Below are 24,657 nucleotides of genomic sequence, written 5' to 3' on the forward strand. Positions count from 1 at the left end.
TAAAGGAAAACTATTGAATCTTGTACCCTCTATCACTAATAAGGAAGCACAACGTCTGGTAGGTTTCTCCTATTTCTGGAGGAAACATTCCACAACAGGAATAGCACTCAAACTTATATATTAAAAGATGTGAAAGGGTATAGATCTGGAAAAGTTTTTTTTTTTTCGGCATTCCAGACTTTATGCAAATAACCCTGTATTTAGACAATCCTACTTGGCGTACCCTGTAGTATTAGAAAAATTGGTAGTGAAAAAAGAACAGATGTGAAGTTTATAGCAAGTATCAATTGAAATAATCACAACACAATTCTTTATAGCTCTGGACAAACTATCTCCCCTAAGGATTACAGTGTAATTGAAATATAGACACATTATAACACAAATTACCACATTATACCAAGGATCCACGTTAAAGAAAAGGAGGTGTGGGAATTGGCACATGAACGTTGGATCTATTAGTCCCATCAAACTGTACCAACCAGAATCTGCTAGTCTAATAGAGGAACTGGAATGGCTTACTGCAGGTACAGCTGATGTACCAGCATGAACTTGATATTTTGAGATATATACTACACATACAATAAATAATTATTATTGAGTGTTGTGTCCCCATTAGGCAGCATACATGATACGATTGGGAAATTTGATCTTCCCATCTTGGAACTCTGGGCACTATGGGTTTAGAAGTCCTGGTTTCTATAACAAGACGAAACACTTCCATCAGAGACACAACAAAAGAGTTCCATTAAAGTTTGGTTTGTGGCTATTGCCCAGGAAATTCAGGCTTTTTGCACCAAGAATAAACAGACAAGAAGAGGAATAACTACCCTGAAGGGGTAATTGATCTTTAGGAAGAAGTAAGGCTGCTGTTATACGTGAGAGTAGGAAGGATACAGTTTGGCACCAGGTGATTCATATGGGTGTCTTTTAGAACTCCCTCAACCAATTTTAACGGTAAATAGACAAATGCAACATTCATAGCCTGAGAAGAACACAATAAACAGGGTTTTGGAACGTTTATGCATAAAGACTTAGGTCACCTTATCAGAAGAGGCATTTAGGCCAGTAGAGTTGCTAACCAAGAACTCTAGACTACATAGCAGAGGAGGGATAGGAGTACCAGTTGTGGGCTCATGACTCACTTCAGGAGCAGGTGTTACAATTCATCCCCTTAAGTTTCCTCTCAAGTGACTGCAGGATAAGAAGTTCAGCAAAGTTCTGAAGGAGCTGTGTCTAGAACTGAAATGAATCAAGGAGATGCAAGTGACCTAGGGGTGGATGTCACATGTGTTATGACCTGCTACCCAGATCCCTTCCTTCAGGACAGAAAGATTTATTCAGGACAGAAATATTTATTCCCCACTGTGGGGGAAGACGTTATCTGATGTCTTGCATCCATTTGCCCTTTTTTGGCAATTCCCTTGACTAAAGAGAGCTGACATACCCGTGAACATGCTCACTTTTCTGGGTTAGTTTGCATTTAATGATTGATTAACAATCTACTTGGGACAATTCTGGAATCTCATCCCAGGTGCACAGCTCCCACAAGTTTGGCAAGTTTTCCCTCTGCCACCTCCTGCTCAATTCACTACTTTCTTTTCTTTTTAAGGTTTATTTATTTTGAGAGAGAGGGAATGAGAGAGAGAGGGGCAGGGGCAGAGAGAGGGGGAGAGAGAGAATCCCAAGCAGGCTCTGTGCAGGCCACCAGCGCAGAGCCCACGTGGGGCTTCAACTCACGAACTGTGAGAGCATGCCTGAGTCAAAACCAAGAGTTGGATGCTTAACTGACAGAGCCTCCAAGGTGCCCCTTAATTCCCTACTTTCAAATGGAATTAACTCATGCTAATAGCATTCCCTAAAAAGCTTCCTGTGTGTTGATCTTTATCTCAACATCTGTTTCCCCAGGAATCTAAATTTTGACATAATTTTCCTGATCCTTCTCAGATACGTGTCAGAGAAGGTAGCTGATGGTTTCAGTATATATGGAATACTATGTTTGTCCATGACTCTAATGACATCATGCTAATTAGACTTTGTGAACTACAAGTAGTAGGTACCCTAGATGTTTTTGTAAGACACATGTATGTCAAATGATGAGAAAAATACATCAAAATTTCAGGGACCTTCAACATCAGTGATATCTCCAAGTGGTTTGGAGCACACCAGAATATCTCTTCTAGAGTATCTTCACCTTCTGATACCCACCAGAGAAAGAAGCCCAATCCTTGGTGAACATATACCATATTTGAACATGTTGCTTCAGTCTATATATTGGGAAAATTTGAGGTGTGTCTGGAGCAAGAAAAGGCTTGATAGACAGTCTGGAAGGCACAAGTAGCCTTTTGAGGCCTGAGCAGGAAGCTCAGACTCCCAGATTCTCCTATTCTTTTCACCACATTTCTCTTTGGATATTGGAAATTCTCTATGACCAATTAACAATGGATGAGAAGAAATAGACTGGTTTATGAATAGTTATGCACGTTGTATTAGCATCAGCTGTAAGTAAACGGCCATTGCATTAAACTACTCAGAGATTGGGGGCACCTGGGTGGCTCAGTCAGTTAAGCGTCTGACTTTGGCTCAGGTCATGATCTCATAGTTTGTGAGTTCGAGCCCCGCGTCAGGCTCTGTGCTGACAGCTCAGAGCCTGGAGCCTGCTTCGGATTCCGTGTCTCCCTCTCTCTGCTTCTCCCCCACTCACACTCTGTCTCTCTCTCTCTCAAAAATAAATAAAGATTTAAACTACTCAGAGATTGCCTTGAAGGATAGTGGTAAAGGAAAACCCTTATAATAGAAAGAACTTCAAGGAATACCTTTAGTTATATGCTTCCCTTGGAAGGAAACAATAGATTATGGCACAAATCTTGCCATTTTGTGGCAGGCCTAATTATTTGGCTTTTTGAGAAACTAAGAAATGAGCTTATAAAATCATTAGCATGGAATTCTAGGGAGAGGTACATAGCTGGACTTCTCAGAAAAGCACAGAGAATGACAGTATTCATGCCAATATAAGAGCATAATTGAGGTTATTCACTGTACTTGAGTAAGATGACCTGCCAGGGGGCACCTGGGTGGCCCAGTCCATTAAGCATCCAACTTCGGCTCAGGTCATGATCTCATGGTTGGTAAGTTCGAGCCCCGCGTTGGGCTCTGTGCTGACAGCTCAGAGCCTGGAGCCTGCTTCAGATTCTGTGTCTCCCTTTCTCTCTGCCCCTCCCCCAATCACTCTCTGTCCTAATATTATCTTCCCTATTCTGTTTGTCCCCTGGATAAAAGACAAGAGTGGATTCAGAGAGTAAAAGAATAGCTTCCATTTGCCCCTTCAGTTCTACTCAGCTCTTCTATTTTTTTAAATTATTTTTTTATTAAAAAATTTTTTTAATGTTTATTTTTGAGAGAGATGGGGGGGGAGTGAGAGAGAGAGAGAGAGAGAGAGAGAGAGAGAGAGAAAGAGAGAGAGAGAATGAACATGAGTGGGAGAGGGACAGAGAAAGAAGAAGACACAGAGTCTGAAGCAGGCTCCAGGCTGTGAGCTCTCAGCACAGAGCCTTGATGCAGGGCTTGAACTCACAAACTGTGAGATCATGACCGGAGCTGAAGTCTGATGCTTAACTGACTGAGCCACCCAGGCATCCCTCCACTCAACTCTTCTGCAGGTGACTCTGTGCATTTATTAAGGTCTTTTCCAGTTACCTAATTTGGGTGTGACATTTTTTGCCTGGGCAGGATCCTGACTGATATAAGTACACAAAACTGAAAATCAAAATCCTTGGTTTCTCATCTAACAATACCACTGTCCTGAGGTATTTATTTTTAAAAGTTTATTGTCTATTTGTTCAGATACGTATATCTATTTATATGCACAACAACACACTATATATGCTGTTTTGCTACCCAGAATTTCATTCAACAGTGTGTTATGGGTGTCTTTAATTACATAAACTTTGAACTTGCTTTTCAATGGCACCAGAGAATTTGACTGTATGGATATATCATAATATCTTTAATTTATCATCAGTTGATACATGTTTCAGCTGTTTCTTTTTTAAAAAATTCTTTTATGCATTTATGTATGTATGTGTATATATGTATCTATATATATTTTAGAGAGAGAGAGAGAGAGAGAGAGAGAGTGAGTGCAGGGGAGAGGAGCAGAGGGAGAGAAAGAATCCCAAGCAGTCTCCATGTTTAGCATGGAGTCCAATGGGGGGCTCGATTCCATGACACAGGGATCATGAACTGAACGGAAATCAACAGTCAGATGCTCAACTGACTGAGTCACCCAGTGGTCCCTGTTTCATTCACTTTTAAGCTCAAATTTAAGAGCTTAAATTTCTTTAGTTTCATATAGTTGTATACATCCATAATTACTCAATATAAAGATTACATAAAAATGAAGTTGAGTGTACATTTTTCTATTTAAATTATACTGAAAAAATAAGCACAGTGCCTTTTTTGGAGATGATTAAGATGACCATAGTTTTGTGGGGTTTTTTTTGAGTTAATATTTACCTATTTTCAGAGGTTAATTCTAATGGGTAATCATAAATATTTATAAAATTTCCAATGAAATAGCATAAATATTAAACAAAAATATTCCACTCTTATTTGCTTCTTCCTCGCTAGTGTCTTATTATGAGTTTTAGATCATTGGTTGGTCTGGTCAAACCAAATAGCTCTCTAGGGGTAAAGTCCCCTGATCCAGGAGATCCTTCTAAACTATCATGTTTTTGCAGTGTCACTTGGTTACTGTATTCTTGAGCTGTAATTAGCTTTATTTCTTCTAATGGCAGGATTTTATATGGCACTTTGTGTTAGAAAGCACAGGAAAATTTCAGACTCCCTGAAGATGCTGTTCCCTTTGTACAGGTAAAATGGAGGTCTGGAAATAAATTTAGCAATGCAAAAAAGTGCCTTTAATTTTAGACACGATTTTGTTGTTAGAATTGTTATGAATACAAGTCATATCCTCGTTTATGAGTGTTATCCTCAAGCAGATAGTGTCTAGAATAAGGAACTGAACAGTATAGAAGAATAATTGTGAAAAATTTGGTTGACATTTTAGAAAAGGTTAATGGACCTTGACTTTTAGCTAGAATCACATTGTACCTTGGGTAATGTGAAAGACATTAGAAATGGTCAAATTGTTTTCTAAATTTGTGATCAGCATAGATTTCAATTAATCACTCTTTTCCTAATGCTGATTACATGAATGATCCTAAACCCTCTGCCACTTGATTAACAGATGAGAAAGACTGATGGCACATGATGATACAAAAAAACAAGACTAATTGTATTTGTCTCTCCATTAGCTTTTCAAAATAGGTGGGTATAAACTGATCATCTTCTGTGAAAAGGAAAGCAAATTTATTAGGAACTTATTAAGTTTATAAGATGGAAAAGGACTGCATAGACATTTCAATAAAAATAAAAGACATGGAGACCAGAAACTCCAAAACTGAATAAATAATTTCCCATGTAATGTCATTTTAAAATGCAATGTGGACTACTAAAAAAAACCTATAAAGCTACTAGGGGATTGAACTAAGTTTTATGGTCTTTTAAATGGTTTAGAATTAGAGTGTTTTACATGAATTTTATCTCTAAGTCGTAAGTAGAGTGAAGAAAGGCTTAAAGAAGGCTGACAAATGAGAATTTTTTGGTTGGGAGTGAGAAAAAGGTCTTCAGAGGAAATATAAAAAATACTGAGTTTGTCGAATCTTGCAAACAAAAAGCTTAGGGGTGACCTATTTTGTTGCATTTGGGTACAGAGAAGGTTATTTGAAAAGGACAAAGATTTATTTTTCCTAGAGTAATAAAAAGTAAAAGCAGAGGAAGATTTTACTTGAGTATAAGGAAGGTTTGGTGATAGTTTGAAAGATATAAATATAGAAAGTATGAGCTTAGGGAGATGTTAAACTCAAAATATTTTTATATTGAGAAAATTTATATGGATGATGATTTAGATTAGCACTATTTTCAAACCTAACAGCTGTCTGTAGATCTCTTCTAACTTGATAACTCTATTATTTAGAACTTTAGAACTAGAATAGTTACCAATATTTCCTTCACCTATACAGGATTAAATATATGGAGATTTGTCTGGAGGATTAATCATTTCCATATGGACCAAGAAAAAGGATTAATCACAAAAAAGAAGACAGAGTCGGGCCTTGTCTTTTGCATCATGGATATTTAATTAGTTATAAAATTATGGATATAATTAATATGGTTAAGAAAATTTATTTCAAAGAAGAGAAAATATATAAGAGAAGATGATTTCAGAACATCATCACTTAGGAGTTTTTCCCTATGGGTATTTGATGACTTCTAGGTGAATAAACATATCCTTGTAACTCTATCTAAAAACCTCTTTATGACTTTTGTTCTGGACTGAGATTTGGATGTGACCCTGTCTCAAGTCACTTTAAAACTCTGATGACCTAAACTTTTCAAGTTTCTGTATTCACTGATATTTGAATGAATATATTTTTATCCTCTGAGCGCATCTAATTCCATATTCATAGCTTGTTTGGCTTTAAAGTCATTTTCCCTAAAATTCTCAGTTCTTACCCAGTTGATGGATATTGGAGAGCCAAAAGACAAATAAATTCACAGCTCTATGTGCATAGCTGATAAAGGCTTTTGAGACACTTTCCCAAGAGCCTTAGCACCTAAAAGACACCTGGAGATATAATACTATATTTGCGATTACAGAATTTGTCAAGAATGGCTCCAGAAAGTATTGCAAATCATACCTCATAAACTATCTTTATTTAATTTAAAGTAAGCTTTATTCTTCTTTTCTTTGTTATGTATATATTTTCCTAATTCCTTCAACCTTTTTAGATTTCCCTTTTAATCTTGTTTATTTCTTCTCTTTTTCCTAACTCTTCTTCACTTTCACAATCCTTTATTTTCTGTTTTTCTCTGTTGCTTAGGAACTATGCACAAACACTTTACCCATCTTAATTATATAATTGGATATATTAAAACAGATTTTTTTAATGTTTATTTTTTGAGAGAAAGAGACAGAGTGTGGGGGGGGAGGGGCCGAGTAAGAGGGAGACACAGAATCTGAAGCAGGCTCTAGGCTTGGAGCTGTCAGCATGGAGCCTGACGCGGGGCTCACGAACTGTGAGATCATGACCTGAGCTGAAGTTGGACACTTAACTGACTGAGCCACACAGATGCTCCTAATTAGACATATTTTTTATATGAAATTTATTGTCAAATTGGTTTCCATACAACACCCCAACAGGTGCCCTCCTCAATACCCATCACCACTCTCCCCTCCCTCCCACCCCCCATCAACCCTCAGTTTGTTCTCAGTTTTCAAGAATCTGTTATGGTTTGGCTCCCTCCCTCTCTCTTGTTTTTTTTTTCTTCCCCTCCCCCTGGTCTTCTGTTAAGTTTCTCAGGATCCACATAAGAGTGAACACATATGGTATCTGTCTTTCTCTGTATGGCTTATTTCGCTTAGCATCACACTCTCCAGTTGCATCCATGTTGCTATGAAAGGCCATATTTCATTCTTTCTCATTGCCATGTAGTATTCCATTGTGTATGTAACCACAATTTCTGTATCCATTCATCAGTTGATGGACATTTAGGCTTTTTCCATATTTTGGCTATTGTCGAAAGAGCTGCTATAAACATTGGGGTACAAGTGCCCCTATGCATCAGTACTCCTGTATCCCTTGGGTAAATTCCTAGCAGTGCTATTGCTGGGTCATAGGGTAGGTCTATTTTTAATTTTCTGAGGAACCTCCACACTTTTCCAGAGTGGCTGCACGAGTTTGGATTCCCACCAACAGTGCAAGAGGGTTCCCGTTTCTCCACATCCTCTCCAGCATCTATAGTCTCCTGATTTGTTCATTTTAGCCACTCTGACTGGTGTGAGATGATATCTGAGTGTGGTTTTGATTTGTATTTCCCTGATGAGGAGCAATGTTGAGCATCTTTTCATGTGCCTAATGGCCATCAGGATGTCTTCTTTAGAGAAGTGTCTATTCATGTTTTCTGCCCATTTCTTCACTGAATTATTTGTTTTTTGGGTGTGGAGTTTGGTGAGCTCTTGATAGATTTTGGATACTAGCCCTTTGCCCGATATGTCATTTGCAAATATCTTTTCCCATTCCGTTGGTTGCCTTCTAGTTTTGTTGATTGTTTCCTTGGCAGTGCAGAAGGTTTTATCTTCATGAGGTCCCAATAGTTCATTTTTGCTTTTAATTCCCTTGCCTTTGGGGATGTGTCAAGTAAGAAATTGCTGCGGCTGAGGTCAGAGAGGTGTTTTCCTGCTTTCTCCTCTAGGGTTTTGATGGTTTCCTGTCTCACATTCAGGTCCTTTATCCATTTTGAGTTTATTTTTGTGAATGGTGTGAGAAAGTGGTCTAGTTTCAACCTTCTGCATGTTGCTGTCCAGTTCTCCCAGCACCATTTGTTAAAGAGACTGTCTTTTTTCCATTGGATATTCTTTCCTGCTTTGTCAAAGATGAGTTGGCCATACGTTTGTGGGTCTAGTTCTGGGGTTTCTATTCTATTCCATTGGTCTATGTGTCTGTTTTTGTGCCAATACCATGCTGTCTTGATGATGACAGCTTTGTAGTAGAGGCTAAAGTCTGGGATTGTGATGCCTCCTGCTTTGATCTTCTTCTTCAAAATTACTTTGGCTATTCGGGGCCCTTTGTGGTTCCATATGAATTTTAGGATTGCTTGTTCTAGTGTCTAGAAGAATGCTGGTGCAATTTTTATTGGGATTGCATTGAATGTATAGATAGCTTTGGGTAGTATTGACATTTTGACAATATTTATTCTTCCAATCCATGCGCAGGGAATGTCTTTCCATTTCTTTATATCTTCTTCAATTTCCTTCATAAGCTTTCTATAGTTTTCAGCATACAGATCTTTTACATCTTTGGTTAGGTTTATTCCTAGGTATTTTATGCTTCTTGGTGCAATTGTGAGTGGGATCAGTTTCTTTATTTGTCATTCTGTTACTTCATTGTTAGTGTATAAGAATGCAACTGATTTCTGTACATTGATTTTGTGTCCTGCGACTTTGATGAATTCATGTATCAGTTCTAGCAGACTTTTGGTGGAGTCTATCGGGTTTTCCATGTATAATATCATGTCATCTGCAAAAAGTGAAAGCTTGACTTCATCTTTGCCAATTTTGATGTCTTTAATTTCCTTTTGTGGTCTGATGGCTGATGCTAGCACTTCCAACACTATGTTAAACAACAGGGGTGAGAGTGGACATCCCTGTTGTGTCCTGATATCAGGGGAAAGCTCCCAGTTTTTCCCCATTGAGGTTAATGTTAGCTGTGGGCTTTTCATAAATGGCTTTAAGATGTTTAGGTATGTTCTGTCTATCCCAACTTTCTTGAGGGTTTTTATTAAGAAAGGATGCTGAATTTTGTCAAATGCTTTTTCTGCATCGATTGACAGGATCATATGGTTCTTTTCTTTTTTTTTTTTATTAATGTGATGTACCACATTGATTGATTTGCGAATGTTGAACCAGACTTGCAGCCGAGGAATGAATCCCGCTTGCTCATGGTGAATAATTCTTTTTATATGCTGTTGAATTCGATTGAGAATTTTTATTGAGAATTTTTCCATCCATATTCATCAGGGATATTGGCCTGTAGCTCTCTTTTTTTTGCTGGGTCTCTGTCTGGTTTAGGATTCAAAGTAATGCTGGCTTCAATGAATGAGTCTGGAAGTTTTACTTCCCTTTCTATTTTTTGGAACAGCTTGAGAAGGATAGGTATTATCTCTACTTCAAATGTCTGGTAGAATTCCCCAGGGAAGACATTTGGTCCTGGACTCTTATTTGTTGGGAGATTTTTGATAACTGATTCAATTTCTTTGCTGGTTATGGGTCTTTTTAAATTTTCTATTTCTTCCTGTTTGAGTTTTGGAAGTGTGTGGGTGCTTAGGAATTTGTCCATTTCTTCCAGGTTGTCCAGTGTGTTGGCATATAATTTTTCATAGTATTCCCTGATAATTGCTTGTATTTCTGAGGGATTGGTTGCAATGATTCCATTTTCATTCATGGTTTTATCTATTTGGGTCCCTCTCTTTTCTTTTCTTTTTCTTTTTTTTTCAATATATGAAATTTATTGTCAAATTGGTTTCCATACAACACCCAGTGCTCATCCCAAAAGGTGCCCTCCTCAATACCATCACCCACCCTCCCCTCCCTCCCACCCCCCCATCAACCTTCAGTTTGTTCTCAGTTTTTAAGAGTCTCTTATGCTTTGGCTCTCTCCCACTCTAACCTCTTTTTTTTTCCTTCCCCTCCCCCATGGGTTTCTGTTAAGTTTCTCAGGATCCACATAAGAGTGAAACCATGTGGTATCTATGTTTCTCTGTATGGCTTATTTCACTTAGCATCACACTCTCCAGTTCCATCCACGTTGCTACAAAGGGCCATATTTCATTCTTTCTCATTGCCACGTAGTACTCCATTGTGTCTATAAACCACAATTTCTGTATCCATTCATCAGTTGATGGACATTTAGGCTCTTTCCATAATTTGGCTATTGTTGAGAGTGCTGCTATAAACATTGGGGTACAAGTGCCCCTATGCATCAGTACTCCTGTATCCCTTGGGTAAATTCCTAGCAGTGCTATTGCTGGGTCATAGGGTAGGTCTATTTTTAATTTTTTGAGGAACCTCCACACTGTTTTCCAGAGTGGCTGCACGAGTTTGGATTCCCACCAACAGTGCAAGAGGGTTCCCGTTTCTCCACATCCTCTCCAGCATCTATAGTCTCCTGATTTGTTCATTTTGGCCACTCTGACTGGCTTGAGGTGATATCTCAGTGTCGTTTTGATTTATATTTCCCGGATGAGGAGCGACGTTGAACATCTTTTCATGTGCCTGTTGGCCATCTGGATGTCTTCTTTAGAGAAGTGTCTATTCATGTTTTCTGCCCATTTCTTCACTGAATTATTTGTTTTTTGGGTGTGGAGTTTGGTGAGCTCTTGATAGATTTTGGATACTAGCCCTTTGCCCGATATGTCATTTGCAAATATCTTTTCCCATTCCGTTGGTTGCCTTTTAGTTTTGTTGGTTGTTTCCTTTGCTGTGCAGAAGCTTTTTATCTTCATAAGGTCCCAGTAATTCATTTTTGCTTTTAATTCCCTTGCCTTTGGGGATGTGTCAAGTAAGAAATTGCTGCGGCTGAGGTCAGAGAGGTGTTTTCCTGCTTTCTCCTCTAGGGTTTTGATGGTTTCCTGTCTCACATTCAGGTCCTTTATCCATTTTGAGTTTATTTTTGTGAATGGTGTGAGAAAGTGGTCTAGTTTCAACCTTCTGCATGTTGCTGTCCAGTTCTCCCAGCACCATTTGTTAAAGAGACTGTCTTTTTTCCATTGGATATTCTTTCCTGCTTTGTCAAAGATGAGTTGGCCATACGTTTGTGGGTCTAGTTCTGGGGTTTCTATTCTATTCCATTGGTCTATGTGTCTGTTTTTGTGCCAATACCATGCTGTCTTGATGATGACAGCTTTGTAGTAGAGGCTAAAGTCTGGGATTGTGATGCCTCCTGCTTTGATCTTCTTCTTCAAAATTACTTTGGCTATTCGGGGCCCTTTGTGGTTCCATATGAATTTTAGGATTGCTTGTTCTAGTGTCTAGAAGAATGCTGGTGCAATTTTTATTGGGATTGCATTGAATGTATAGATAGCTTTGGGTAGTATTGACATTTTGACAATATTTATTCTTCCAATCCATGCGCAGGGAATGTCTTTCCATTTCTTTATATCTTCTTCAATTTCCTTCATAAGCTTTCTATAGTTTTCAGCATACAGATCTTTTACATCTTTGGTTAGGTTTATTCCTAGGTATTTTATGCTTCTTGGTGCAATTGTGAATGGGATCAGTTTCTTTATTTGTCTTTCTGTTGCTTCATTGTTAGTGTATAAGAATGCAACTGATTTCTGTACATTGATTTTGTGTCCTGCGACTTTGATGAATTCATGTATCAGTTCTAGCAGACTTTTGGTGGAGTCTATCGGGTTTTCCATGTATAATATCATGTCATCTGCAAAAAGTGAAAGCTTGACTTCATCTTTGTCAATTTTGATGCCTTTGATTTCCTTTTGTGGTCTGATGGCTGATGCTAGGACTTCCAACACTATGTTAAACAACAGCGGTGAGAGTGGGCATCCCTGTCGTGTTCCTGATCTCAGCGAAAAAGCTCTCAGTTTTTCCCCATTGAGGATGATGTTAGCTGTGGGCTTTTCATAAATGGCTTTTATGATCTTTAAGTATGTTCCTTCTATCCTACTTTCTTGAAGGTTTTTATTAAGAAAGGTTGCTGAATTTTGTCAAATGCTTTTTCTGCATCGATTGACAGGATCATATGGTTCTTATCTTTTATTAATGTGATGTATCACGTTGATTGATTTGTGAAAGTTGAACCAGCCCTGCGTCCCAGGAATGAATCCCACTTGCTCATGGTGAATAATTCTTTTTATATGCTGTTGAATTTGATTTGCTAGTATCTTCTTGAGAATTTTTACATCCATATTCATCAGGGATATTGGCCTGTAGTTCTCTTTTTTTGCTGGGTTGTCACCTTCCCTATCTAATTAAACATATTTTTAATCATCTAAATATATCCTCTTATTTCAGCAAATACTTATTTCCTGATATATTTATATATCTCTACTCTGTACCTGGTGTGATTCTAAGTTTTAGGATACACTGGATAACATGACAGATGTAGTTCTTCACTGTGTGGAAGTTGCAGTACATCATGAAGGAGAACAAAGAAAAAAATCAATAAATTACATTTGTCGTAAGTACTATAAAGAAATACAGTGAGTTGTGAGAGGAAATAAATTTAAGCTACATAGGATGGTATTTATTTTGACTGCTAAAATATTATGAATATTGTGTTATGTGGAAGGAGATGATTATAATGTATTGCTGAAAGATCTTTGAGACCTGAAAATTTGATGATCCTACTAGGTATTTATGCAAAGGATACAGGAGTGCTGATTCAAAGGGGCACATGTACCCCAATATTTATAGCAGCACTATTGACAAAGCCAAAGTATGGAAAGAGCCCAAATGTCCATAGCCTGATGAATGGATAAAGAGGATGTGGTGTGTGTGTGTGTATGTGTGTACATACACGCACACTGGCAATCGAAAAGAATGAAATCTTGCTAATTCCAACAATGTGGATGGAACTAGAGTGTACTATGCTATGCAAAATAAGTCAGAGAAAGACAGATATCATATGATTTTACTCATATGTGGAATTAGGAAACAAAACAGATGAACACAGGGGAAGGGAAATAAAAATAAGATAAAAACAGAGGCAGACAAACCATCAGAGGCTCTTAAATACAGAGAACAAACAGCGGGTTGCTGGTGGGGTTGCTGGTTGGGTAGGCAGTTGGGCTAAATGGATGATGGGTATCAAGGATGATACTTTTTGGAATGAGCACTGGGTGTTACATGGAAGTGGTGAATCCTTAATAATTCTATTCCTAAAATCATTATTACACTATATGTTAAATAACTTGGATTTAAATAAAAAAACAAATTAATTAATAAAAAAAGAAATTTTGATGCTCTGTGTTGGCCACTGCCATTTAATTTTCTTATTCATTCATTTATCTCATGTATTGAACACTATTAAGGATGAGAAAAATAAGGGGAATCAATATTTGCTAAATATTTACATATTGAATACATGATGAAAAACTTTTTTTATCTCTACAACTTAGAAAAATTATTATTATTATTATTTTTTTTTAAAAATGTTTACTTATTTTTGAGAGAGACAGAGACAGAATGTGAGTGGGTTAGGGGCAGAGAGAGAGGGAGACACAGAAGCAGAAGCAGGCTCCGGGCTCTGGGCTGTCAGTACAGAGCCTGACACGGGGCTCGAACTCACGAGCTGTGAGATCATGACCTGAGCCGAAGTCAGACGCTCAACCGACTGAGCCACCCAGGCGCCCCCAAAAATTAGTATTATTAATTGCAATTTTATAGATAAACTGAGGTTCAAGAATTTAATTAACTTACTCAATATCAACTTAGTGGGTAAACCAGAGTATAAGTCTTGATTTTGTGAATCCAGTATCCATATTCTTTCCACTATGTTATGTTGCTTCTCTAAATAAAACTAAAATTACAAGGTGATTTATATGGAGGTTTGAACAAAATACTTTTCACCGTACCATGATGCCCTTCATGGTTTAGGCCTCTCGGATCATATGTCCTGTATTCTATGGCAGTGCTTCTTAAATGGTGAAGGAGTAGGTTCCCCTGCTCTCCTTCCCCCCACCCCCCCAACAATCCTTCATGGATAGACACTCCAGAAAATGTAAGTTCCTACATATGGATTTGGCTGTGATGTAAGATTGCTGGAGAAGTTTCTAAGCACTCTCAATTTCTGCACTTAGCATGATGCAAACTCCTAACAGAGAATTTATGGACCTGCACCTCTGTGTGGACCACTTCTTCATTACTTCAGGGAATCCAAATATGAATAAATCATAATCTCTGCCTTCAAGGAGCTTACAGTATTTTGGTGAGTTAGAAGTTGTACTTAGTTCATTAAAACACAAGACATAGCAAAATAAATGCTAGCAATATAAAGCAAGACCTCACAGATGTGGTTAAAATTTAATAAGCCTTAAAGATAAATATGTTACAAAGGTAGGGAGTTAGGAGGAAGGGTCTATTTGTCAGAATAAGCCTTGTATTCTTGGAAGTGAATGAAATAGCTGAGAAGTGGTGAAGTTTTATATTACTGGAGCCAGGCTATATTGGTCTTGAAACAAAAATCAAAAGAATTTGGTGGTTGAATTCTTATTACTCAATTTGGCCAATCTTGTATCTCTTGAAAAACATCATAGTATCTACCCTGGGAGGAAGCAGAGAGGTATTAAATGCAAAGAAAACTTGGTGTTCATGCTAGTAATAATAAAGCAACACTTTGTAAATGTGTTAAACATTTAAGTAATATTAAAGATGAATATGTTCCCAGAGGTGGGGACTGGGATGGAAGAGAAGAAGGGTCTGTGTGTCAGATGAAGTTTTACAGACTTGGAAGGGATTGCAATAGTGATTAGTTCTGTGTGACTGGGGCCAGATTGTATTAGTTTGGGACCCAAAATCAAAAGCTTTGGCTCATGTTGACTATCTTATATCTCATGAGTAATTGCAGCACCAACCATGGGAGGAAGCAGAGAGTATCAAATGCAGAGACAACTTGGTGGTAGAGAGCAGCTCCACATGACAGTCACTGATTTTTCTGGGTAATCACATTCGAGAGGCCATGAGCATATTAGGTCAGTTCTAATGCTAAAGTAGAAACAGTCTTTCATAATTGTGGCCATCTCTCCTAATATATTAACATAATTATCATCATTTACATTTTCTCCTATTGTCCTTCTTCAGGTAGCTGTGCCAACAACGCCAATGGATGGAACGAATCACTCTGTGGTGTCAGAGTTTGTGTTCCTGGGACTCACCGATTCCTGGGAGATCCAACTTCTCCTCTTTGTGTTCTCCTCCACGTTTTATGTGGCAAGCATGATGGGAAACTCCCTCATTATGCTCACTGTGACCTCTGACCCTCACTTACACTCCCCCATGTACTTTCTGCTGGCCAACCTCTCCTTCGTTGACCTGGGAGTTTCTTCTGTCACTTCTCCCAAGATGATTTATGATCTTTTTAGAAAGCGTAAAGTCATCTCCTTTGGTGGCTGCATCGCTCAAATCTTCTTTATCCACGTCATTGGTGGTGTGGAGATGGTGCTGCTCATCGCCATGGCCTTTGACAGATATGTTGCCATATGTAAGCCTCTCCACTATCTGACCATCATGAGCCCAAGAGTGTGCCTCTTCTTTTTAGTGGCTGCCTGGATGACTGGCCTCATCCACTCCATGGTTCAACTGGCATTTGTGGTAAACTTACCCTTCTGTGGTCCTAATGTGTTGGACAGCTTTTACTGTGACCTTCCTCGGTTCATCAAACTTGCCTGCACGGACACCGACCGACTAGAGTTTATGGTCACAGCCAACAGTGGATTCATCTCTGTTGGCTCCTTCCTCATACTGATCATTTCCTATATCATCATCATTCTCACTGTTCAGAAACACTCTTCAGCTGGTTCATCCAAGGCTCTGTCCACACTGTCAGCTCACATCACTGTGGTATTCTTGTTCTTTGGTCCTTTGATTTTTTTTTATACGTGGCCATCTCCCTCCATACACCTGGATAAGTTTCTGGCCATCTTTGATGCTATTCTCACTCCTTTCCTAAATCCGGTCATCTATACATTCAGGAACCAAGAAATGCAGGTGGCAATGAGGAGAGTATGCAGACAGCTAGTGAATTACAGGAAGATCTCTTAAGGAATATCTGGTGTTGTGAAGAGTCCTTGTTGATTACTGATGTCCATTATTGATGGTCAAACTCAGGGAGAAGCTCTTGTTTGTCTTACCTTGCTTTGATTATACACACTGGTACTGAGTCTATTTTTCCCTTTCACTCAGGAGGGAGGGACATTTACTTTTGAAAAGAGAGGAGTTACATATGAAGTATTTCAAACTTAAGATTACAATAATTTTGAGACTCAATTCCTAAGGAATAATATTTATATGAAGTAATTGTTGGAAATACAAAAGACGGTAGACTTCTTTAAGGCCTTCAGAACAGGGAGAGCTGTCTCCTTTTTTTGACAGGAGTCGGTCTCACAGAAAGGAATTCCTACTGGTACTCAATGGGGGTTTGCTGACAGAAATGAATGAAGTCTTCTTATTGTATGCTGCAGCTTGTCCATATTCTACCCCTTCTGTGGGTCTCTGTCAGGCCTGTGCAAGGAGGGAAGTGTTTTTGAGAGCACATACAATCTTTGAGAACATACATATACAAGCCCAATGGGTACATGTCTGGGTAGAAGCCATGTATTCTCAGAGTATAAAGAACTGGGAAAACACCAGGATATTTCTCCTTGATTAGTATTATGTTATTCAAACCCATTAAATCTTCATTCCCTTTTCCCTTATGCTTCTTCCTCTTCATTTTTCCTCAGTCACATATGGTCTCTGGGCCACGAAGATCTCTAGCCCCCTTCCCTCTCATTTTCAGCTTCCTTACTTCTCCTTCTCCCTGTGCCACCATTCCTCCTCCTTTTCTCACTTCCTTTCACTTGCAGCTCTGTCCCCTTCTAATTTCCCTTACTGCTGTCCTATTAATTAATTTATCTTTTTTTAATTGATGTATAATTGAAACTTAACATTATGCCAGGTTCAGGTGTACAAAATGATTCGATATTTGTATATATTGCAAAATGATCACCACAATAAAGTTATCTAACATCTGTCACCATACATTACCGTTGTCTCCTTTAAATTTCTATTTCTCGATTATGAATGTATAAATTGCCTCCTCCACAGGTTTCATGTCTTGAATGACTTGTTTTGGCCAAAGCAGCTCAGCCATGGAATGTCAATGAGGGGAGAATAGCTAAATGGCAAGGGTAGAGTCACCCAGAGCAATGGCTTTCACACTTTTTGATACTGACCTAGAGTATACATTACAGTATATATCCTGCCCCATCTCCATAAAGAACTGAACCAAAGTTTCACAAAATGTTATTTACTTTTGATGAAAGTTTCTTTTCTCTTTCCTTTCCTTTCCTTTTGTCTTCTATTAAAAACTTGTTCACAACCTACTTTGTGAACCACTGAAGCTTTGCATACTAAGAAAATTACACAGAAGACAAAGAATTACTTGTACTGCTTCTAGTTAGGAGAAGAATGAATAAAACAAGATAAATGTTATGTAATTCTAATAGCAAAAACAAATCTAATCTTGCTTTAATGTAGTATTTGATAGCAAAGCATTTCTAAGTTTATTCAAATAAGCCTGTCAAAGCTGAGCTGTGCAAAATTTGCCAAAATTTTCACATCTGTCATTGCTTCTTTTCAGACTCATTATTTAAAGTTATATATATATATATGTGTGTGTGTGTGTATACACACATATGTATAAACACATATATGTATACATACACACACATATATAGTTTACTTTCAAGTTTTTAAATTTACATTCCAGTTAGTTAACACACAGTGTAATACTAGTTTCAGGTATACAATATAGTGATGCAACGCTTCCATATAACACTAGTATTCATCACAACAAGTGTCTTCCTTAACTCCCATCAGCTATTTAACACCCCCCCCCCCACCAGCATTCTGATAACCATCAGTTTGTTCTCTACAGTTAAGGCTCTGTTTCATGATTTTTCTCTTTTTTTCTCCCCCATGTTCAGTTGTTTTGTTTGTTAAATTCTACATTTGAATGAATTCATATGGTATTTGTCTTTCTCTGATTGACTTATTTCACTCAGCATAATACTCTTTGGCTCTGTCCAGGTCATTGCCAATGGCAAGATTTTCATTTTTTTTATGGCTGAATAATGTTCCATTTTGTATATATACCACATCTTCTCTAACCATTCATCAGTTGATGGATATTTGGGCTCTTTCCACAATTTAGCAATTGTTGATAATCCTGCTATAAACATCAGGACATATCTAACCCATTGAATTAGTGTTAAATTAAAAAATAAAGTTTTATATATATATATATATATATATTTATATATATATATATATATATATATATATATATATATATATAACTAAAGCAAATAAAATTTACTTCCTGAGGTTTTTTTTTTTTTGTATCTATTTGGTTTTATCTTTTACTATTCCTTTCCAATTCAGGAATAACATTTTATCTTAAGGTAAATGTATTTTTTTTTCCTTGATAAACAAACCAGATTCTATTACTTGCATAGTCAGTGATACTTTTTGGTCATGTTACTTCTGGTATATTCTCAGTAACCCATATTAATTATAATTTTTTTTTTAAAGTAGGCTTCACTTTTGGGATGAGCACTGGGTGTTATATGGAAACCAATTTGACAATAAATTTCATATATATAAAAAAAATATTAGCAAACCAAATCCAATAATACATTAAAATTATTTGCTGTGATCAAAAAAAAAAAAATAAAGTAGGCTTCACTCCCAGCATGGAGCCCAATGTAGGGATTGAAGTCATGACCTGAGATCAAGACCTGAGCTGAGATCAAGAGTTGGAAACTCAATGGACTGAGTCACCCAGGTGCCCCAAGGATAACTTTTAACAAACATAACTAATTTCTACTTCACTGTGTTTTTGAAGGAATTGAGAATTGTCTGTCATATATGATCATTTTAGTAAACTAGCAAAGCTTATGAACACACTAAATATAATGCCCAGCAGCCACACATATCCTTCTTACACTTTCTTATAGGCAATAAATGTTATTCTTAAATGAGCACATTCACTAACTTGATCAAAAGATATAGATACTCTACAAAGACATAAATCTCTCTCTCTGTCTCTCTGTCTCTGTCTCTGTCTCTCTCTCTCACACACACACACACTGTGACCAATCGTTCACTATTTAATCTTATTTAAAAAATTTTTAATGTTTATTTATTTTTGAGAGAGAGAGAGAGAGAGAGAGAGAGAGGCAGAATGTGAGCAGGGGAGGGGCAGTGAGAGAGGGAGACACAGAATCCGAAACAGGCTCCAGACTCTGAGCTGTCAGCACAGAGGCCAACACAGGGCTCAAACTCACAGACTGTGAGATCATGACCTGAGCCGAAGTCAGACGCCCAACCGACTGGACCTCCCAGGCGATCCACTATTTAATCTTGTTTTAACAATATGCAAACAATATCCAATAATTACTTTATTTAACACTAAATCAAGGTTTTAAAATTGCTAAGGATATTAGATATTATGTTTAAGTGGACACACTACAGAACTGTCAGAAGTATAATAAACTGGTTGAACATAGAATTTTACATCTTTTCTAGTTTTAAGTGCTTGTTTTATGGTCTGTACTGTGAAGATCAGGGAGATCTGTAGCTGTTCTGTAAGACATATTATCAAATTAGTCTGAATTTTCCAAGAATTTATTTAGATTATGTGATTTTAGAATATTGTATAAAAATGCTTCTGAGTTAATACATTTTATAAGAATTTTTTTCTGAAAAAAACTAGCATATTTAATATAGAAGTTCAGTTTTTAAAACTTTTTTTGGGATAAAGGATATGCTAGATTCATGTCAGTACTTGTTAACTTCTATAAACCAATTCTTACAAAACCTTTATTTTCAGAGGCTTTGTATAAACGTTATTAGTAGCTCCTTGAGGTAGAAAAATATTTCATAGTCATACAATGAGCAAAAGTTTTATCAATTACAGAAACAAAGGCATCATAAAGCTCCTAGATTCAGTTTTACAACCTTACCTACAGATCAAAGGTAGATTCCTATCTACCAAGACATCAAAAGTAGAGACACATACAGATATAGGAGCTCAAAGAAACTTTGTTTCCATCAGAAACAAGACATATTTTTACAGAAATAGATAAAAAAAACCCAGACAAACAAACCAAACTCTCCTCATTTCTCATTTGATAGCGAATAGCTCCTGTATTGGTTTGCTAAAGTTGTTGCAACGAAGGCACCACAAACTAGGTATCATAAACAGAAATTATTACCTCACAGTTCTGGAAACCAGAAGTTCAAAATCAAGGTGGTTGCAGGATTGGTTCCTTCTAAGAGCTGTGAGGGAAGGATCAGTTCCAGGTCTTTCTCCTTGACTTGTAGATGGCTGTCTTCTCTCTGTCTCCCTCGTCCCCGCCCCCATTAGTTTTCTTCCAGGCATGTCTGTTTGTGTCCAAATTTCCCCCCTTTAAAAGGACACTAGTCATATTGGATTTGGGCTCACCCTACTCTTAACTCATTACACTTGTAATGGCCTTATTTCCAAACTAAATTCACATTCTGAATTACCAGGCGTTAGGACTTCAAGATGAATCTTGATGGGGGGTACAGAATTCAACCCATGATGGATCCTCACTATCCTAATAGAGACTGCCAAATTATTAAATCATGTAACCAAATTCACAATCTCTTTTGTCACCAATGAGGAACAACTTATTAGTCACATGCAAAACCAGCATTGGAAACAAACTTGGCATAACCAGAAACAAACCAACTAACAAACAAAAACTACCAAAGCAGAAAAATAAAACAGAGATCAAAATGTCAGTGAGAACCCAGAAGAGACGTAACTAAGTCTAAATGTCTTATGAAGTGCATAGCTCAGAAAACACAGTTTATTGTCCCCAGAAGGTGAGTCCACTTGAATATCTTGGTGGATCTCCAAAACTGTCAAAGTATAATTTTCAAAAAGTTAAGAACATGATTGATATATAAAATGATCATGTATGAAGTATTATCTCACGAATGAGAGGACAAGATGGTAAGCTGGCTTCAATCAAATTTTGATGGAATTAATTCCTAAGACTGAATGAATCCCCCTGTAAATGGTCTTCATAATTCTCAACTTCACCATTTCCATGATTCCGATCTATGCCATAATTGAGGTGAAGCACAGTGACCTTACTTTTAAGAAGCCAAACCCAAGGAAAATTCTTGATAACTGATTCAATTTTTTGTTGGTTATGGGCCTGATCAAATTTTCTATTTCTTCCTGTTTTAGTTTTGTTAGTATGTGAGTTTCTAGGAATTTTTCCACTTCTTCCATATTGCCTAGTTTGTTGGCATATAATTTTTCATAGTATTCTCTCATAACTGTTTGTATTTCTGTGGTGTTTGTTGGTTGTGATCTCCCCTCTTTTGTTCGTGATTTTATCTATTTGAATCCTCTTTCTTTTTGATAAGTCTTGATCAATTTTATTTATTTTTTTAAAAAACTAGCTTTTAGGGGCACTTGGGTGGCTCAGTAAGTTAAACATCAGACTTTGGTTCAGGTCATGATCTTGTGGTTTGTGAGTTCAAGTACCTGCTGACAGCTCAGAGCCTGGAGCCTGCTTGGGATTCTGTGTCTCCCTCTCTCTGCCCCTCCCCCACTCGCGCTCTGTCTCTTTCAAAAATAAACTAAAAAAATAAAAAAAAAACAGCTTTGAGTTTTATTAATCTGTTCTACTGGTTTTGTTTCTATATCATTTATTTCTGCTCTAATCTTTATTATTTTCTCTTTTCTGCTGCCTTTAGGCTTCATTTGCTGATCCTCTTCTAGTTCCTTTAGGTGTAAGGTTAGGTTATGTAATTGAGACCTTTCTTGCTTCTTGAGATAGGCCTGTATTGCAATGTAGTTTCCTCTTAGGACTGTCTTTGCTGCATTCTCAAGGGTTTGGACTGTTGTGTTTTCATTATCATTTACCTCCATGAATTCTTTTTCTTTCTTCTTTAATTTCCTGGTTTACTCATTAATTCTTTAATAGAATATTTTTGAACTTCCATGTATTTGAAGTCTTTCCAAATTTTTCTTGTGGTTGATTTCAAGTTTCATAGCATTGTGATCTGAAAAATATGCACGGTATGATCTTGATCTTTTTGTATCTGTTCAGGGTCTTGGGCCAGATGGCTTCCCAGGGGAATTCTATCAGCCATTTATTTTTTTTTTAATATATGAAATTTATTGTCGAATTGGTTTCCATACAACACCCAGTGCTCATCCCCAAAGGTGCCCTCCTCAATACCCAGCACCCACCCTCCCCTCCCTCCCACCCCCCATCAACCCTCAGTTTGTTCTCAGTTTTTAACAGTCTCTTATGTTTTGGCTCTCTCCCACTCTAACCTCTTTTTTTTTTTTTTTTTTTTGCCTTCCCTTCCCCCATGGGTTTCTGTTAAGTTTCTTAGGATCCACATAAGAGTGAAACCATATGGTATCTGTCTTTCTCTGTATGGCTTATTTCACTTAGCATCACACTCTCCAGTTCCATCCACGTTGCTACAAAAGGCCATATTTCATTCTTTCTCATTGCCACGTAGTATTCCATTGTGTATATAAACCACAATTTCTTTATCCATTCATCAGTTGATGGACATTTAGGCTCTTTCCATAATTTGGCTATTGTTGAGAGTGCTGCTATAAACATTGGGGTACAAGTGCCCCTATGCATCAGTACTCCTGTATCCCTTGGATAAATTCCTAGCAGTGCTATTGCTGGGTCATAGGGTAGGTCTATTTTTAATTTTCTGAGGAACCTCCACACTGCTTTCCAGAGCGGCTGCACCAATTTGCATTCCCATCAACAGTGCAAGAGGGTTCCCATTTCTCCACATCCTCTCCAGCATCTATAGTCTCCTGATTTCTTCATTTTGGCCACTCTGACTGGCGTGAGGTGTCTATCAGCCATTTAAAGAAGAGTTAATACTCATTCTCAAACCAGTCCAAAAAATAGAAATGGAAGAAAAATTTCCAAACTCATCCTATTAAGCCAGCATTACCTTGATTCCAAAACCAAAGACCCTGCTAAAAAGGAGAATTACAGGCCAATATCCACAATGAATCTGGATGCAAAAATTCTCAAAAAGATACTAGCAAATCAAATTCAACAGTACATTAAAAGAATTATTCACCATGAACAAGTGGGATTTATTCCTGGGCTGCAGGAGTGGTTCAATATTTACAAATAAATCAATGTGATACACCACATTAATAAAAGAAAGGATAAGGACCGTATGATCAATCTTCTCATAAATGCAGAAAAAGTATTTGACAAAATACAACATCCTTTCTTGATAAAAACCTTCATGAAAGAAGGGATAGAAGGAACATAACTCAACATCATAAAGGCCATATATGACAGGCTCACAACTAACATCATTCTCAATGGGGAAAAAACTGAGATCTTTCCCCTTAAGGTCAGGAACATGACAGGGATGTCCAATGTCACCACTGCTGTTCAACATAGTACTGGAAGTCCTAGCCTCAGGAATCAGACAACAAAAAGAAATAAAAGGCATACAAATTGGCAAAGAAAAATTCAAACTTTCACTCTTTGCAGATGACATGATAATCTACGTGGAAAACCCGAAAGACTCCAACAAAAGACTGCTAGAATTGATACGTGAATTCAGCAAAGCCGCAGGGCATAAACTCAATATACAGAAATCGGCTGCATTTCAATACACCAACAAAGAAGTAGTAGAAAGAGAAATCAAGGAGTCAATACAATTTACAACTGCACCAAAAGCCATAAGATACCTAGGAATAAACCCAACCAAAAAGGCAAAAGATCTGTTGTCTGAAAACTATAGAAAGCTTATGAAAGAAATTGAAGAAGACACAAAGAAATGGAAAACATTCCATGCTCATGAACTGGAAGAACAAATATTGTTAAAACGTTGATACTACCCAAAGCAGTCTAAATATTCGATGCAATCCCTATCAAAATAACACTAGCATTCTTCACAGAGCTAGAATAAACAATCCTAAAGTTTGTATGGAACCAGAAAAGACCCTGAATAGCCAAAGCAATGTTGAAAAAGACAACCAAAGCTGGAGGCATCATAATTTCAGACTTCAGGCTGTATCATAAAGCTGTAACCATCAAGACAGTATGGTACTGGCACAAAAAAGACACTTAGATCAATGGAATAGAATAGAGAACCCAGAGTTGGACCCACAAACATATGGCCAACTAATTTTTGACAAAGCAGGAAAGAATATTCAGTGGAAAAAAGATAGGAAACCATTAAAATCCTAGAGGGAAAAACAGGCAGCAACC

The 24,657-nt window shown here is 37.5% G+C and overlaps 1 protein-coding gene across 1 annotated transcript; it reads left to right on the forward strand.

Annotated features, from left to right (window-relative positions):
• The first annotated feature begins 15,448 nt into the window (after nucleotides 1-15,448).
• Nucleotides 15,449-16,396, forward strand: LOC125168320 (olfactory receptor 4F3/4F16/4F29-like). Its single transcript, XM_047863365.1, has one exon. The coding sequence runs from the start codon at nucleotides 15,458-15,460 to the stop codon at nucleotides 16,394-16,396; it is 939 nt and encodes a 312-aa protein (XP_047719321.1). The 5' UTR covers nucleotides 15,449-15,457.
• The last annotated feature ends 8,261 nt before the right edge of the window (nucleotides 16,397-24,657 follow it).

This window comes from Prionailurus viverrinus, chromosome B3 (assembly GCF_022837055.1).
Source record: "Prionailurus viverrinus isolate Anna chromosome B3, UM_Priviv_1.0, whole genome shotgun sequence".
Lineage (NCBI taxonomy): Eukaryota > Metazoa > Chordata > Mammalia > Carnivora > Felidae > Prionailurus > Prionailurus viverrinus.